General features: G+C 40.1%; 1 protein-coding gene across 7 annotated transcripts in view; it reads right to left on the bottom strand.

Moving 5' to 3' along the window:
• TANC2 (tetratricopeptide repeat, ankyrin repeat and coiled-coil containing 2) overlaps positions 1-15,444 on the bottom strand; it is a 163,573-nt gene that overhangs the window by 122,019 nt on the left and 26,110 nt on the right. For all 7 annotated transcript variants that reach the window (XM_059868979.1, XM_059868982.1, XM_059868984.1 and 4 more), the window contains one exon: positions 9,863-9,962. In XM_059868979.1, the coding sequence (XP_059724962.1) occupies positions 9,863-9,929 (67 nt within the window). In that variant the 5' untranslated portion in view covers positions 9,930-9,962. The remainder of the gene's footprint in view (positions 1-9,862; positions 9,963-15,444) is intronic.

Here is a 15,444-nt window from a genome sequence, read left to right as displayed (position 1 = left end):
AAGATCCCTTCCCAACCCAAATCACTCTGAAATTCAATGATAAATGGACTTCAAACTGTAAAAGGTCTGTTGTCTTCTTGTGGGATATCCTGCTTTAACTCCTCATGTTGCTTATTAGTCATGAAAATCCAGAGGAGGAAAAAAAATAAAAAAAAAAGCCAACAAACCAACAATAAAACCAACCCAGTGGTCAGAGGGCAAAAGACTTCTCAGAGGAGCCACAGGCTAATAAAAAAAATTCTTTGCCTCTGCAAGTACATTTGTGTTTATTTTTATTGCTGCAGTACTTGGAAGGCTGAACTGAAATTAAGGTCCTACTGTGTTGGCAGCTTGCACAAAAAACACAGCAAGAAAACACCCTTGTCATATTCAATTTATGAACTTAAGTCCTATTCCTGCAAGAGCCACTGCCAGCATTCCTGCCCAGGAATTCCAGACACAAGTACATAAGAAGTTTTTCTCCAGCATGTGTAGGAAATCAGAAATTATATATGCCAACATCTGAGTTACTCTGGAGCAGAATGAATCCTAAGTCAGGTCAGATATCAGTGACACAGATCTGCACCTTCATCATCTCAGAAGCTGTTATTTATTGGAAAAAAGCAGGTGCTTCTAATCTGGGGTACAATTCATCTCACCTATTTCACACAGAAAAAGCAGCATCCTTCTTTCCATTAACATCAAGTGACTTTTACCCAGACACACCTATACTGAGTGTGGAAATCAAACCCAACAACTCCTCCTTTTTCTGGTTTTTTAATGTGGGAAGATGACTTCATGACAAAAATATAAGGAGTAAAAAAAACTGTGTTGCTAATAATATTTGGAAATTATACAGTGTATTTCATTCATTAATTTTAAAGCCACCATAACAATGTATAAATCAAAAGCAGACTGTATTTAGCATATAATTAAATTGTGTCACTTGAAATCATAACAAAAAAAATCCCCAAATATAAATTAAAAGCCTCTTTTTAAATCTGCATTTGGAATATAAATTAAAAGCCTCTTTTTAAATCTGTCTGTTGGAATAATGAGATAATCCATGATCTTTATTTCTGACTCTAAGAATGGTGCAAAGGTCCAGTTCAACAGATTAGTTCTGTCTGCCACAAACCAGTAACAGAGGAGAAGTGATGGCTGACAATCATTCTGAACTCACCTAAAGAAGATTTTCAAACATATTTAGATGACAAAAAGTTTGTTCTACCAAGGTCTGGCCACCTTATCAAAGCTTCTAATAAAATGTCCATAACTTGCTTTGATTCTGAGGGGTTTTTGTACACTAAGAGAATATGGGTCGGCTCCTATACTGATCTCACCCTCAAAAAGAAAATTATATAAAAGGAAACATAAATCCTCCCACTTCAGAAAGATCTTGCAGCAAAAAATTTCCACAATTCCTTCAAATAGGTCAGATATAGATGGAAGTTCTAGCAAAAATTATCCATGAGTTATCTAAAAATATATCTGATACTAAAAAAAAAAAAAATAGTCCTCACAGACATGCTGAGAGGAGAAGTTTGTGCAAGCACTGGAAGAGGCTAAAGAGGAGAAACTCCTGAAAAGGTTAAAAGTCAGTCCTCTCCCAAAGAAAAGATGATTTTTCCACTAAAAGTATTAGTAAGTTATAGACATTTACTGTTCCTTAAGGAAAAAAAATAAAAGGAAAGGCAACTGCAACTCCAAAAAGAGAATTTAATGATGGAATTGCAGAGTCATCCCTCACACCTGGCACAGGTACTCCCTGCAGCCAAGAAATGCTTGATGTGATCCAAGTGGAGTGTGTGCACCTTGGAAAAGCTTCACATAGACAGTGCTGATCTTAAAAATCCCTCAAAAATAAAAATATTAGTCATAAAAAAAAATAAAATCCTAAAGTGGATCAATAAGGATTCAACATCTGTCAATAGAATAAACAACTGCAAGAATCTGCACTGACACTTCCCAGGGACAAGCAGCACTGAATATAAATAATATTTCTCTTTAGGAACTGGGGGAAAAAAGTGATGTGGAAAACTCTCACATCTTGGACAAGAAAATATTTTATATATTCAACACACTGAGGTAAAATGGTAAAATCAACACACAGGTGTTGAATATTTCTAAGCCTATTTATTTCTTTAGAAACATTTAACACTTACTAAGTCTCTAGAATTGTGAGAAACATTACTTTTAGGTTGCTTGAATAAAATCCAAAAATCCATTTGAATAGATCAGATTACAGATTTTGTTTAAATCCTGCTTTAAGGGAAGGAATTCAAGTTTGATCCTGAGGCCAGGCCTCTTCCAGCAGACAAGTTATAAGAAATCTCAGTGATTTCTGATTTTCACAAGCAGAAAATCCCCAAGTTATAAGAAATCTCAGTGATTTCTGATTTTCACAAGCAGAAAATCCCCAAGATATAAGAAATCTCAGTGATTTCTGATTTTCTAGATCAAAATGTTGAATTCACTGAAACACACATTATTTTCTTAAAAGATTTGATTGGATTTTTAAACTATTACAGATATACAAACCCTTAAGGCTTCCTCAGACATTCTGGAAAGGACATTCCACCTTCCCAACAGTTTGGCTGAACAAACCCCTCCAATTGAGAATATTTCCTTTTGCAGGTGGGGTGTAGATTCTCTTTGAAGTGTATATGAGAGTTCCTTTTTTATGCTGAGATTTTTATTCCTTTTTGATGTGAGAAGATGTAACTTCATCTCCTTGGCACCTCAGCCCAGGAATTTCAGTGGGACTGGATGGAAAACTCCTGCTCCCTCTACTGGCTTCAATATTTCATCACAGATCTGTCAGAAAATGGGAGCAAAGCCACAAAATCCCACACGAACCCAAAATGTGAGTCCTGTGTCCTGCAAGGAGCATGTCCAGGGAAGGGGATGGAGCTGGGACAGGGGCTCAGCCTGGAGAAAAGGAGGCTCAGGGGGGACCTCCTGGCCCTGCACGTGTTCTTAGAGTTGCTGACAGCCACACATGTGAAAATATTTGTGAATCAGAAGGAAATAAATACATATTATTCTAATGCAGGCTGCTAAAATTCCCTCTAGGATAGAAGTGCAGGAGAGAAGCTGAAGCTTCATTGTCCAAACATCTTGTATTTGTCTGGGGAATGAGTTTGGTACATGAACAAGACACATTTTGATCAAATAAATCAGAATGCTAGGAACCAAACAGCATGCCTGTGCACAGACACATCCTCCTGATACACTGCCTTCTCCAGAAGGAAAACTCTGAGTTACATAAATGCAAAACAAACTTTCAGGAAAGGTCAGTTCATGCTTGGACAAAGGATTTGTCACCATTTTCAAGCCTTGTTTAAAAATGGATTTATGAAAAACCAGCCATCCTTGTGGAAGAACAGGATCTGAATGATTATTTAGGTGGAATACCTTGAACATGTGGATACAGGCAGTATGGTGGGTATTTTAATACCTCACTCCTAACACTTTATTAAATTAAGTTACCTGACATCTCTAGGACCCACTAACTGGATCTCATCACTCAGCAATTTCTCCCAGAAATGAAACTGAAAAAGCATTTGTGACCCTCAAACTCTTCTGGGGTAAAAGTTATCCTCAGACTTCCACAAGAGATCAGACAGATGAGAAACTGCCCAGGCAGAAATGAGACCTTTGCAGAAATGCCTTTTATCCTCAAAAGGCAGGAATGGAAGGAGAAGAGCATTTTTCAGGGGCCCTTTCAGTCCCAGAATTCAAATATAAAGTGGCAGGTTCCAAAAAGCCCTAGAAATACATTGGAAGGGAGAAGTAATTGGGTCTTGTGCAAACCAGGAAAAAAAAGGTTTTTTTAAAACCCTGAGCCAAAAATATTCTGAATGACAGGCAGGCTCCTGGCTGGGGAGCTCCAGATAAAAATTGTGCATTTTCTAGTCAAGAACAAGCAAGATGTAATTGCTAACTAACTCAGAAGAGAAAAGCAGACCCTTTAGGCTAAGGATTACATTTCTCAGACTTTAGAGAACTTGCCTTGCCTTGATTTTTTTGTTTGTTTGTTTGTTTTTTCTGTGAGTGGGTGGGGTTGTTTGTTTTTAGTTTTGTTGTTGTTGTTGTTTTCTTGTTGTTTCTTTTGTTTTTTTCATTGTTCTTTTTGTTGGTTTTTTTTTGTTTGTTTTCCCCTGGTTTTTTCTTTTGTTTAATGTTACATTTATCTTGGCCTCTGTCAGAAATAAACAGCACAAATTCTTGGGCTTACTCCTATCAGAGTGAAGGGAAATACAAAACCAAACAAAACGTGCAGTTTTGCAGCTGAATTTTACCAGGTTCTAAAGGGAATCCAAACTCTTCCAGCAGCATTAATTTAATGTGATAATGCAAGAGGGAAATAGTCCAAACTCTTGGAAAAGAACAAGGAAAACTGAAACAGGTGGAATGATGAATCCTTTCCACGGACTTATTTCCCTAACAGGATGCTGGGTTGAATACAAAATACACACCCAGAGCAAGGAATGATTAATACAAGCAAGAAAATGCAGATAAATGAGGCAGGTCCTTCATAAAAACAAATGGAAACAACAGAGAACTCCACAGTCTCTGGAGTCAGAGAAAGGAACTGCCCCAGCAGAACTGAACTGGGGGGAAGAAACCACCAACATCTCTTAGAAACATCAGGTTTGTCTTTCTGCAGATTAATTCACCTGCTAGCCCTGACCACAGGGCTCTGGCCACAACAATCCTGCTGGATCTTCATAACCCAGGAGAAAATCACATTTGTTTAAACTTTTATACTTTAAACAAACACACCTTACACAATATAGCTCTGGATATAAACAAGTGAGAAAGCTTGTATTGCACATCTCTAAGTTAATTTACACTGGGAAAACAGAGGTAATCTGCAACTAGACTGAGATCAGATTTCAGCACCACAGATGCTACCTGGCAGCTTTGTGGAATATCCATTTATATCAGAAAAAAAACCCACAAAATGCTGTTGCAGGCATTACTGCAAACCATCCTGAGCACTCCTGAGCCAGGGCAGAATTTGTCTGAAATGAAGACATGAAGTGTGTGCACACACATGGGCACTGAGCACTGTGAAACCCCAGCTCTGAAAGGACACCCAGAATGAATCCCAGGAGATGACACAGGCTGATGCTGCAGTAGAAATTAACTGATTTTAATTAGCACTGCTCTATGGAACTGTCTATTCAGATACATGGAATTGTACTCTGCTTTTACAAACACTTTGTGTGCTCCTGAATCACACCACCAGCAAGCAGCAGAGGGGAAAACCCACCTGGCTGAGGTAAAATAAATGTTGATCACACTTCTCAGAGAAGTTGCTTAGCACTTTCTAAAGGAGGAAAATTAAGAAGGCTACCAGTGTTCTTTTCATCACCAAGAATGATCAAAACCACATCACATCTAGGAATCATTAGCTTGACTCCAGTGCTCCTGTTTGTCAAGTGCTGCTGCAAATGAAAGACAAAGCAAAGCCCAGGAATTTCAAAGGCCAGTGCTCCTTTGGATTCCCCAAGAAAAGAACACAACACCCTTAACCCTGCTTCAAAGGTTCATCCCACACTGGAGTGCAAGATGACTGGAGTTAGGAAATGAAGAGACAGCAGAATTTCCAGGGACAGCTGGGTGGGCTGTCACCATCCCACAGGGCTCAGACTCAGGACATGGCACACCTGAAACCTCCAACAGATGATTTTCCTAACCTGGAGTTCAGGATTTTGTTCTCAGAGATGGGTGTTGCTCTGATGGGGCAAATCAGAGCAGCAAAACCATCAGGGAAGTTTAATTTCCAGCTTCTAATTAGCATTCTAAATCATGTTAATGAGAAACAAAATCTTAAAATTTCAATAAACATCAAATTTCAATCATCTTTTTAGAGCTCTTGAATGAAAAAAAAAAAAAAAATCCAAAACCTGCAGTGTCCCACCTATGTCCCTCTAGAAAGTGCCAGGACAAAACCCACCAGTGAAGACAACACTGCTGGAGGGACCTGAAGGACAGCACTGAGTACCAAAAGCACCAAATCTGGAATTTTCCAGAACTGCAAAGCAAATAAATACAGCAAGTTTCAGGCTTACAGTACTGCATGCAACACAGAAAATGTACACTGAAGATTTACTGATTGCTTTCCTTGCTGTGTTGCAAAAATACAGACTTAAATATGTTTATCTTAAAAAAAAAAAATCTAGGCAGCAATGAATTCATCTAGTGTCTTGTAAGAGTTGAGAAGATTAACAACTATCTGAAAAATTATTATGCAGTGCAGGGATGTTTGCCACTCAGTCACAAACAACATAAACAAACCTGATCATCTCATTTTCCCATTCCCTCTCTTGCCCTGAAGAATGCCAAACAGAATTTCTCAATAAAGCAACTTATTTCAAGGGCAGAATTGCAGTAAATTTAACATGCACTCCAGTCACTAGGCACAAGAGAAAACCTCATCTACTCAATTCTGTCAGATTATTTTTCAATATATGAATGAGAAAACCCATCTCCTCTTCTGCTCTGCCCCAAAAGCAGACTGTGGAATCTCAGTGCTTCAGAACTGGCATTTTTCATTCACAAAATAAGAAACACGTCTTTGCAGAGCTTGGCATGTACAAAATCCTTAATATTGCTTCTGGGAGATAAGCCAAAAGGAATAGCAGGGCCTGTGAGCAGCACATCTGACAAAGAGAGGGCTTTGTACAGAAATCACAAGTTAAGGTGATTTGTCTATGCACAGTTTTCTAAAGGTATCATCAAAGGACTTGTACTCCCAAGCAGCAAACGTGACACAAATCACAAGAGGATGGAGCCATCTGCTCCCATGCCTTCCACAAACCTGGCTTTTCAGGCAGGAAACTCCCTCACACCAACCCCTCCTGCTGCCAGAGACTGAGGAGCTCCTCTGGGGAGGAAATCCTCTCCACAAAGCAATGCACAGCCACCACCACGAGCCTGAATCCTTACAGTGCCTCTGCCAAACAGATTTTTACCTGCTCTGAGATCCACACCACCTCCAACACCACGGGGCATGCCTCAAGTGCCCAGCACCAACCAACACCCTCAACATGGTCTGTGAAAAATCCTTTCCTTAGGAATTTTTCCTCCTGAGAAGCTGAGAGGCCTCAGAACATAATGTAAATAATGATTCTCTGCTGCTGTGGAATGCACCAGGTGGATCTGGGATTGGTCTCTGTGGTTGTTTCTAATCAATGGCCAATCCCAGTCCAGCTGTCCAGACTGTCTCAGTCACAGACAAACCTCTGTTATTCATTCCTTTGCTATTCTTAGCCAGCCTTCTGATGAAATCCTTTCTTCTATTCTTTCAGTATAGTTTTTATTATAATATATATCATAAAATAATAAATCAGCCTTCTGAAACATGGAGTCAAGATTCTCATCTCCTCCCTCATCTTAAGACCCCTACAAACATTGTCACACCACAAGTGTCAGCAGACACTGGAAAAAGGGACCCCTGATGTCCAAGGCATCAGTGCTGCCCCACAGCTCTTCCTCCCCAAATATGACACAGCTGGGAAGATATTTATTAACAATGGCCAAATTCTGGCACTGTGAGAAACACAGAGCTTGCTCAAACCAAAGGAAATCAGCCCATTTTCCCACTGCCTTCACCAGCACTGTGTCTCCTCATCCTCACCTCTGGTTTCTCAAGGAACACCCATAACATAAATATCCACAAATAAATATCCATAAATATCCATTAGCAATGCACAGCCACCACCACGAGCCTGAATCCTTACAGTGCCTCTGCCAAACAGATTTTTACCTGCTCTGAGATCCACACCACCTCCAACACCACGGGGCATGCCTCAAGTGCCCAGCACCAACCAACACCCACAACATGTTCTGTGAAAAATCCTTTCCTTAGGAATTTTTCCTCCTGAGAAGCTGAGAGGCCTCAGAACATAATGTAAATAATGGTTATCTGCTGCTGTGGAATGCACCAGGTGGATCTGGGATTGGTCTCTGTGGTTGTTTCTAATTAATGGCCAATCCCAGTCCAGCTGTCCAGACTGTCTCAGTCAGAGACAAACCTTTGTTATTCATTCCTTTTCTATTCTTAGCTACCCTTCTGATGAAATCCTTTCTTCTATTCTTTCAGTATAGTTTTTAATATAATATATAACATAAAATAATAAATCAAGCCTTCTGAAACATGGAGTCAAGATTCTCATCTCCTCCCTCATCTTAAGACCCCTACAAACATTGTCACACCACAACTGCCAGCAGACACTGGAAAAAGAGACCCCTGATGTCCAAGGCATCAGTGCTGCCCCACAGCTCTTCCTCCCCAAATATGACATGGCTGGGAAGATATTTATTAACAATGGCCAAATTCTGGCACTGTGAGAAACACAGAGCTTGCTCAAACCAAAGGAAATCAGCCCGTTTTCCCACTGCCTTCACCAGCACTGTGTCTCCTCATCCTCACCTCTGGTTTCTCAAGGAACACCCATAACATAAATATCCACATTGACACAGATGCACGAGCACAAATAAACACTGTATCCCAAAATATTTAAAATGTGCTGCCAGATGGCTTTAAAATTCAAAACGTAAGATCTAATTAAAAGCTCTTCTCCTGCCAACACTCCATTTTTGGAAAAAACTACAAAAGTTAAATGAAAATGTTTTTAAAGCCTATCAATATTTTGTAATGTTTTGTTTTACAATTACAATCTCTGTCATGGATGAAACAGGCCAAGTCACATGAACCAATACTAACTGTAAACTCCTTTCCTGAGACGGTGGGAAAATGAAATTGACATAAATGATGACTAAATTTGGGCAATTTCTCCTTTAATTTCAACTATTCCCATTCCTCTCTCCCCCTCCTGTTTAAAAATAAAAGCTTAAAAGAAATTGCTGCTGCTCTCACAAGTTCTGGCTGTAATTAAGCAGGTTTCACTGCCACAAGTCATCACAGACATTTCAGAAGAAAAAAAATTCTTATTTTCCATAAATGAAACGTGAACCTTGATGTTTGTTTACTATGAGATTATGTAGAACTCTTACTTGGTTTTCCTGGGATCTTATCACCCCAATAAAACCAGATGATGGTTTAAAAATTAAAATACATTTTAAATTAAAAGTACAGCACGATATTAAAATGAAGTATAATGACAGTTGGAGTCTACAAGATCATCAATGTCCTCAAGTGACATTAGGATGCTGCTATCCCCATTTGTGTGTGTTATTTATGCTGGATTTTATGTTCTGTGCCTTCAAGACTGGCTCTGCAGAGGGAAAGTTTTGTTTTGGGCCTTTTATCAGAAACTCCCCACAGCCAGCAGGACATACAGACAGCACAGTACACAGTGCTGCTTTTGCTTTTTGCTTTGTTCTGCTTCTGCTTGCTCTTGCTTTCTGCTCCTTCTCATGAGTTAATTCAGCTAAACAGTCCAAATTTCTTCCTGGACTGTTCCTCCTTTCCTTTTTGGATCTACTTGAACCTGCTCTGGACTGGGACCTGGCAAACACCAAGAGTTTGCACCTTGTGGCTGCAGCAGCTGCCCCAGTGCCAGAGGGACTGATAACAGAGCAACCACCCCAGGAGAGACTTTCTGCATTTGTCATCTTTGTCAGAGCAGTGACAGAGTGGTGTCACCTGGTTTTGTTCATTTGTGTGCTGGGGGTGCTGTGCTGTTAAATAAAGAGATTCTTTCCACCCCTCTGTGAGGAATTCTTCCTGAGCCCTGTGGGTTTGCTTTTGGAGGGACCCCCTTTTTGGGGATCCTCTCCCAAATTTGCCCAAAACCAGGACAATCAGCTGAGTTGATTAAGAAGAAAAAAGTGCAGCTAAGACCAAAACAACCAGAAAAGGGATGGTTTCAGAAGTGCCAGGAGCACATGCAGCAGGAGGACTTACCACTGGACCTGTTCTTGCGGTTGGACTTCCCTCCTGTCAGAAGCATCTTGAGGCTGTTTCGAAACATGGTGATGCTGCTCCAGCCACCTTCTCCAAAACACTGAGGAAAACACAACAAGAGAAACACAAAAATCAACCCTCCCACTTGGACTGCTGGAAGGCACTGTGGAGAAGAGGTCAAGAAGAGCGAAAACCAGGGTAAAATGATGGAAAATTAAAATTGAGAAATTAAACCACACAACTGCATTCTTACAGAACGCAGGGTCACTATTAAAGAGTTAAAAACCAAGGTAAAATGATGAAAAATTAAAATTGAAAAATTAAAACACACAAATGCATTCTTACAGAACGCAGGGTCACTATTAAAGAGTTAAAAACCAAGGTAAAATATGAAAAATTAAATTTGAAAAATTAAAACACACAACTGCATTCTTACAGAACGCAGGGTCACTATTAAAGAGTTAAAAACCAAGGTAAAATGATGAAAAATTAAAATTGAAAAATTAAAACACACAACTGCATTCTTACAGAACGCAGGGTCACTATTAAAGAGTTAAAAACCAGGGTAAAATGATGGAAAATTTAGCTCTTCTTTAATAGTGACCCTGCATTCTGTAAGAATGCAGTGTGTGTTTTAATTTTTCAATTTTAAACCAAGGTAAAATGATGAAAAATTAAAATTGAAAAATTAAAAGACATGAGTACATTTTTACAGAAGGCAGGGTCACTATTAAAGAGTTAAAAACCAAGGTAAAATGATGGAAAATTAAAATTGAGAAATTAAACCACACAACTGCATTCTTACAGAACGCAGGGTCACTATTAAAGAGTTAAAAACCAAGGTAAAATGATGGAAAATTAAAATTGAGAAATTAAAACACACAACTGCATTCTTACAGAACGCAGGGTCACTATTAAAGAGTTAAAAACCAAGGTAAAATGATGGAAAATTAAAATTGAAAAATTAAAACACACAACTGCATTCTTACAGAACGCAGGGTCACTATTAAAGAGTTAAAAACCAAGGTAAAATGATGAAAAATTAAAATTGAAAAATTAAAAGACATGAGTACATTTTTACAGAAGGCAGGGTCACTATTAAAGAGTTAAAAACCAAGGTAAAATGATGAAAAATTAGAACTGAAAAATTAAACCACACAACTGCATTCTTACAGAAGGCAGGGTCACTATTAAAGAGTTAAAAAACAAGGTAAAATGATGAAAAATTAGAACTGAAAAATTAAACCACACAACTGCATTCTTATAGAACGTAGGGTCACTATTAAAGAGTTAAAAACCAAGGTAAAATGATGAAAAATTAAAATTGAAAAATTAAACCACACAACTGCATTCTTACAGAACGCAGGGTCACTATTAAAGAGTTAAAAAACAAGGTAAAATATGAAAAATTAAATTTGAAAAATTAAAACACACAAGTATGTTTTTACAGAATGCAGGGTCACTATTAAAGAATTAAAACCCAAAGTAAAATGCAGAAAAATTAAAATTGAAAAATTAAAACACACAAGTACGTTTTTACAGAATGCAGGGTTACTATTAAAGAGTTAAAAACCAAGGTAAAATATGAAAAATTAAATTTGAAAAATTAAAACACACGAATACATATTTACAGAATGCAGGGTCACTACTGAAGAAGAGCTAAAACCAAGGTAAAATGATGAAAAATTAGGACTGAAAAATTAAAACATTCAACAACATTTTTATAGAATGCAGGGTCACTATCAAAGAAGAGCTAAAACCAAGATAAAATGATGAAAAATTAGAATTGAAAAATTAAAACACACAAGTACATATTTACAGAATGCAGGGTCACTATTAAAGAAGAGCTAAAACCAAGGTAAAATGATGAAAAACTCTTTTGCCAATAAAATTCCTAACAACAACATCCACATAAAGCCAACCATTCTGTTTGCTTTCAGTTACCTAGGCTTTATTTCCACCCAATTTATTTCCAACACAACTCCAGTGCTGCTGGAAGAGCCATAACCAATTCTGCCAAACAATTTCTCATCACACAGAAGTGGGAAAGACACAGCATTTAGCAAATTGCCTCCACTTCCCATCCCTATTAAAGCCAAACCCATCAGAAGGAGCTGCTGCCCTTCCTGCTGCCCAGAAAATCAATCCTGCTGACACCAACCACAACTCCAGATGCTCTGCAGCTCCTGGGCTGGTTGACTGTCAAATTCTCTTGTGAGTTGAATAAATTGTCATGAGGAGACAAGTCACTTAAACCCAGAGCAACTGATGCAAAAAGTCAAACAGAAACTTTATCCCTGTATTTTCCTTGCTGTATATGTCTCAGGAGTGAAAAAAAAAAATAAAGAACAGGTTGTTGGAGTATTGCTGAAGATAAAAGAGTGTCTGGGATCACCAGGCACACTGACAGCCTGTGCTGGGGAACAGCCACTTATTAAAGCATGTAAAGCATGAAAACACCTACAACAAAAGCAGCTCAAACCAGACCAAAAGAATTGTGAAGAGTCTTTGATCGGCACTTACAATAAACCACAATTTTTTTTCTATTGTACACATGATATTCCATAGTTACAAGGTAACACATTCATCTTGTAAAAATAAATAATGATTTTTTTTTCTCTAACAATATTTGGTTCCTTTTGGAGGACGCTCAGTAAATGCCATCCTGCATTTCTCCCCATTTGTCTGATGCTTTCAAGACTAATAATACAATAATGCTCAGTTCAAAGAGCTTCAGATGTGTATTTAAAGCCACTGAAAGTCCTTTTAATATGGTGTACTCATCACTGAGAGACACCAGCAGCCCAGGGCACAGCTCAGAGTGCACACATCCCAAACCCCAGCAGGCAAACAGGGAGGGCAGCAACTGCAGCCTTTCCTGACACCAGCTCCCATTCCCAATCCCCCAGACAGATCTGGGAGTCTGTGTGCCTGCATGGCTGAGGATCAAACATGGAATCAATGTCTCCTTTGCATTTATCAATCACCTGAGCACCCTTCTGCCACCAAAACACAAGGAGCTGGTGCTCAGGCTCACTCCCAAGGCTCAGGTCCCCTTCAGAGCATCCCACTGTTACATGACTATCCAAAAAAAAAAAAAAAAAAAATTCCATCTGGGCACACAGACAATTGTTCAGGGACTCTCCCCATACTGGCTTGCACTGCAGAGAGAACTGAGCAGAGCTCTGCCACCAGTGCTGAGCTACACCTGAATTCCACCAACTTCTGTCTGTGTGCCTGCATGGCTGAGGATCAAACATGGAATCAATGTCTCCTTTGCATTTATCAATCACCTGAGCAGCCCTGGCACCCTTCTGCCACCAAAACACAAGGAGCTGGTGCTCAGGCTCACTCCCAAGGCTCAGGTCCCCTTCAGAGCATCCCACTGTTACATCACTATCCAAAACAAATTCCATCTGGGCACACAGACAATTGTTCAGGGACTTTCCCCATGGTGCAGAGAGAACTGAGCAGAGCTCTGCCACCAGTGCTGAGCTACACCTGAATTCCACCAACTTCTGTCTGTGTGCCTGCATGGCTGAGGATCAAACATGGAATCAATGTCTCCTTTGCATTTATCAATCACCTGAGCACCCTTCTGCCACCAAAACACAAGGAGCTGGTGCTCAGGCTCACTCCCCAGGCTCCTAAACAAGGCTTAGGTCCCCTTCAGAGCATCCCACTGTTACATGACTATCCAAAAAAAAAAAACAAATTCCATCTGGGCACACAGACAATTGTTCAGGGACTTTCCCCATGGTGCAGAGAGAACTGAGCAGAGCTCTGCCACCAGTGCTGAGCTACACCTGAATTCAACCAACTTCTGCCCAAGAAGCCACCCAGCCTGGGGCTAGGCCATGCCAAAGGCAAGCCTGAGAGTTTGTTAATAATTCTCTTTATCTTGCACACAGGGCCAGGAGGTGCAGTGCTGCTCCTAGGGCTGAATTAAGGCTCTGCACAGGGCACAGAGCCTCCATCAATTTGCTCCTAAGAACCCCAGAGGGGAGAGAGAACTGATGTCCTGCATGAAGACCCTGGGATACCAGCCAAGGGACATCCCAAGGACTAATTCCAGTCTCTCAGGGGACTGCAGGACGACAGGGAGATGACTCTGCCTGTGCCAGGGGGTTGGAACCAGGTGGTCTTGAAGGTCCCTTCAGCCCAAAGCACTCAGTGATTCTGTGACTCTGCTTTTCCTGGCCTGGCTCCTTGCTGGGGCTCACTCACAACACTGATGTGTTCACGTGTCAGCACTCACTAGACTCACATGTCACTGACATGTTTTATGAAAAATCCTGTCCTTAGCGTTTTTTTCTCCTGAGAGGCCTCAGGAACAAACTGTAAACAATGATTGTCTGCTGCTGTGGAATGCAGCAGGTGGATCTGGGATTGGTCTCATCTGGTTGTTTCTAATTAATGGCCAATCCCAGGCCAGCTGTCCAGACTGTCTCAGTCAGAGACAAACCTTTGTTATTCATTCCTTTGCTATTCTTAGCCAGCCTTCTGATGAAATCCTTTTTTATTATAATATATATCATAAAATAATAAATCAGCCTTCTGAAACATGGAGTCAAGACTCTCATCTCCTCCCTCATCCTGGGACCCCTGTGATCACTGTCACACTCACATCCTGATTAGTTAAGGTGTTGACAACACAGAGGAGCAGGTGACCAAAACCAGCTGCTGGTTTTCACTTCCATGCACAGCTGTGTCCCTTTGAGCAAACATGGTCACAGCTCTTCCTCTCTTCAGCCAACACCACGAACCAGAAGCAATATTGAGGAATAAGCACTCTAAATTAAAAACCCTGTTGGTCGTGTTAGCTCATGGAATCAGAAGCATCAAGCAGCAAACAGAATTACAGCGTTAGGAAGAGCTGGACCAGAGAACTTTTCATCCCAACCTGTGAACTCCTCAGTGCACCTCACAGCCCAGGTGAATGCCTTCAGCCAGCAGCAGCAGCAGCTCTGTCACAGCAGAAGTAAAAGCTGCAGGAATGTGAAGGGAACCTTCACACCAACACAGGATGCCTCTGGCAACAATTTGGGCAACCAAGAGCTACTACATTTGATTTGTCCTTTATCTTGTCATTTGTGAGTTTACCAAACAAAATGAAGACATGGTATGAGCACAAGTCTCCAAATAAAAAGATATCATCTCTATGCAGCATTTATAGAAAAAACACCTCAAGAATCTCCTGGTTTATGTCCAGGCACTCTGACACGTGTTGTTTGGTCTTCTAACACATCTTAATTTCAATGAAACACACAAACAATAACAACTTTCTGGAGCATGAGAAGGCAGCAGTACAAATAGGAGGAGGAAAAACCCAAAAAGGGGAGGGGGTAGAGGCAGACTGAGCCCTGCAAGCTGCAAACTTACACCAAATGCTAAGCTTGAACAAGAACGAGTCAGGGACATCTCATTAAATCCTTTGGGATGACAAAGGCCTATTTCAGTGTTTTCTTAATCTTAAGAGAGAGTTTGTAGACAGGCTGCAAAAACCACCTCATGTTTTCAGTGGCTTCACATTATTACAGCCCACAGAAGGAACTTTTGCTTCTTTTTATAGAGATATTGTC

Source organism: Haemorhous mexicanus, chromosome 28, assembly GCF_027477595.1.
Source record: "Haemorhous mexicanus isolate bHaeMex1 chromosome 28, bHaeMex1.pri, whole genome shotgun sequence".
In the NCBI taxonomy this organism is placed as follows: domain Eukaryota; kingdom Metazoa; phylum Chordata; class Aves; order Passeriformes; family Fringillidae; genus Haemorhous; species Haemorhous mexicanus.
The sequence above is the reverse complement of the archived record's forward strand: the minus strand, read 5'-3'. Positions and strand labels throughout refer to the sequence as shown.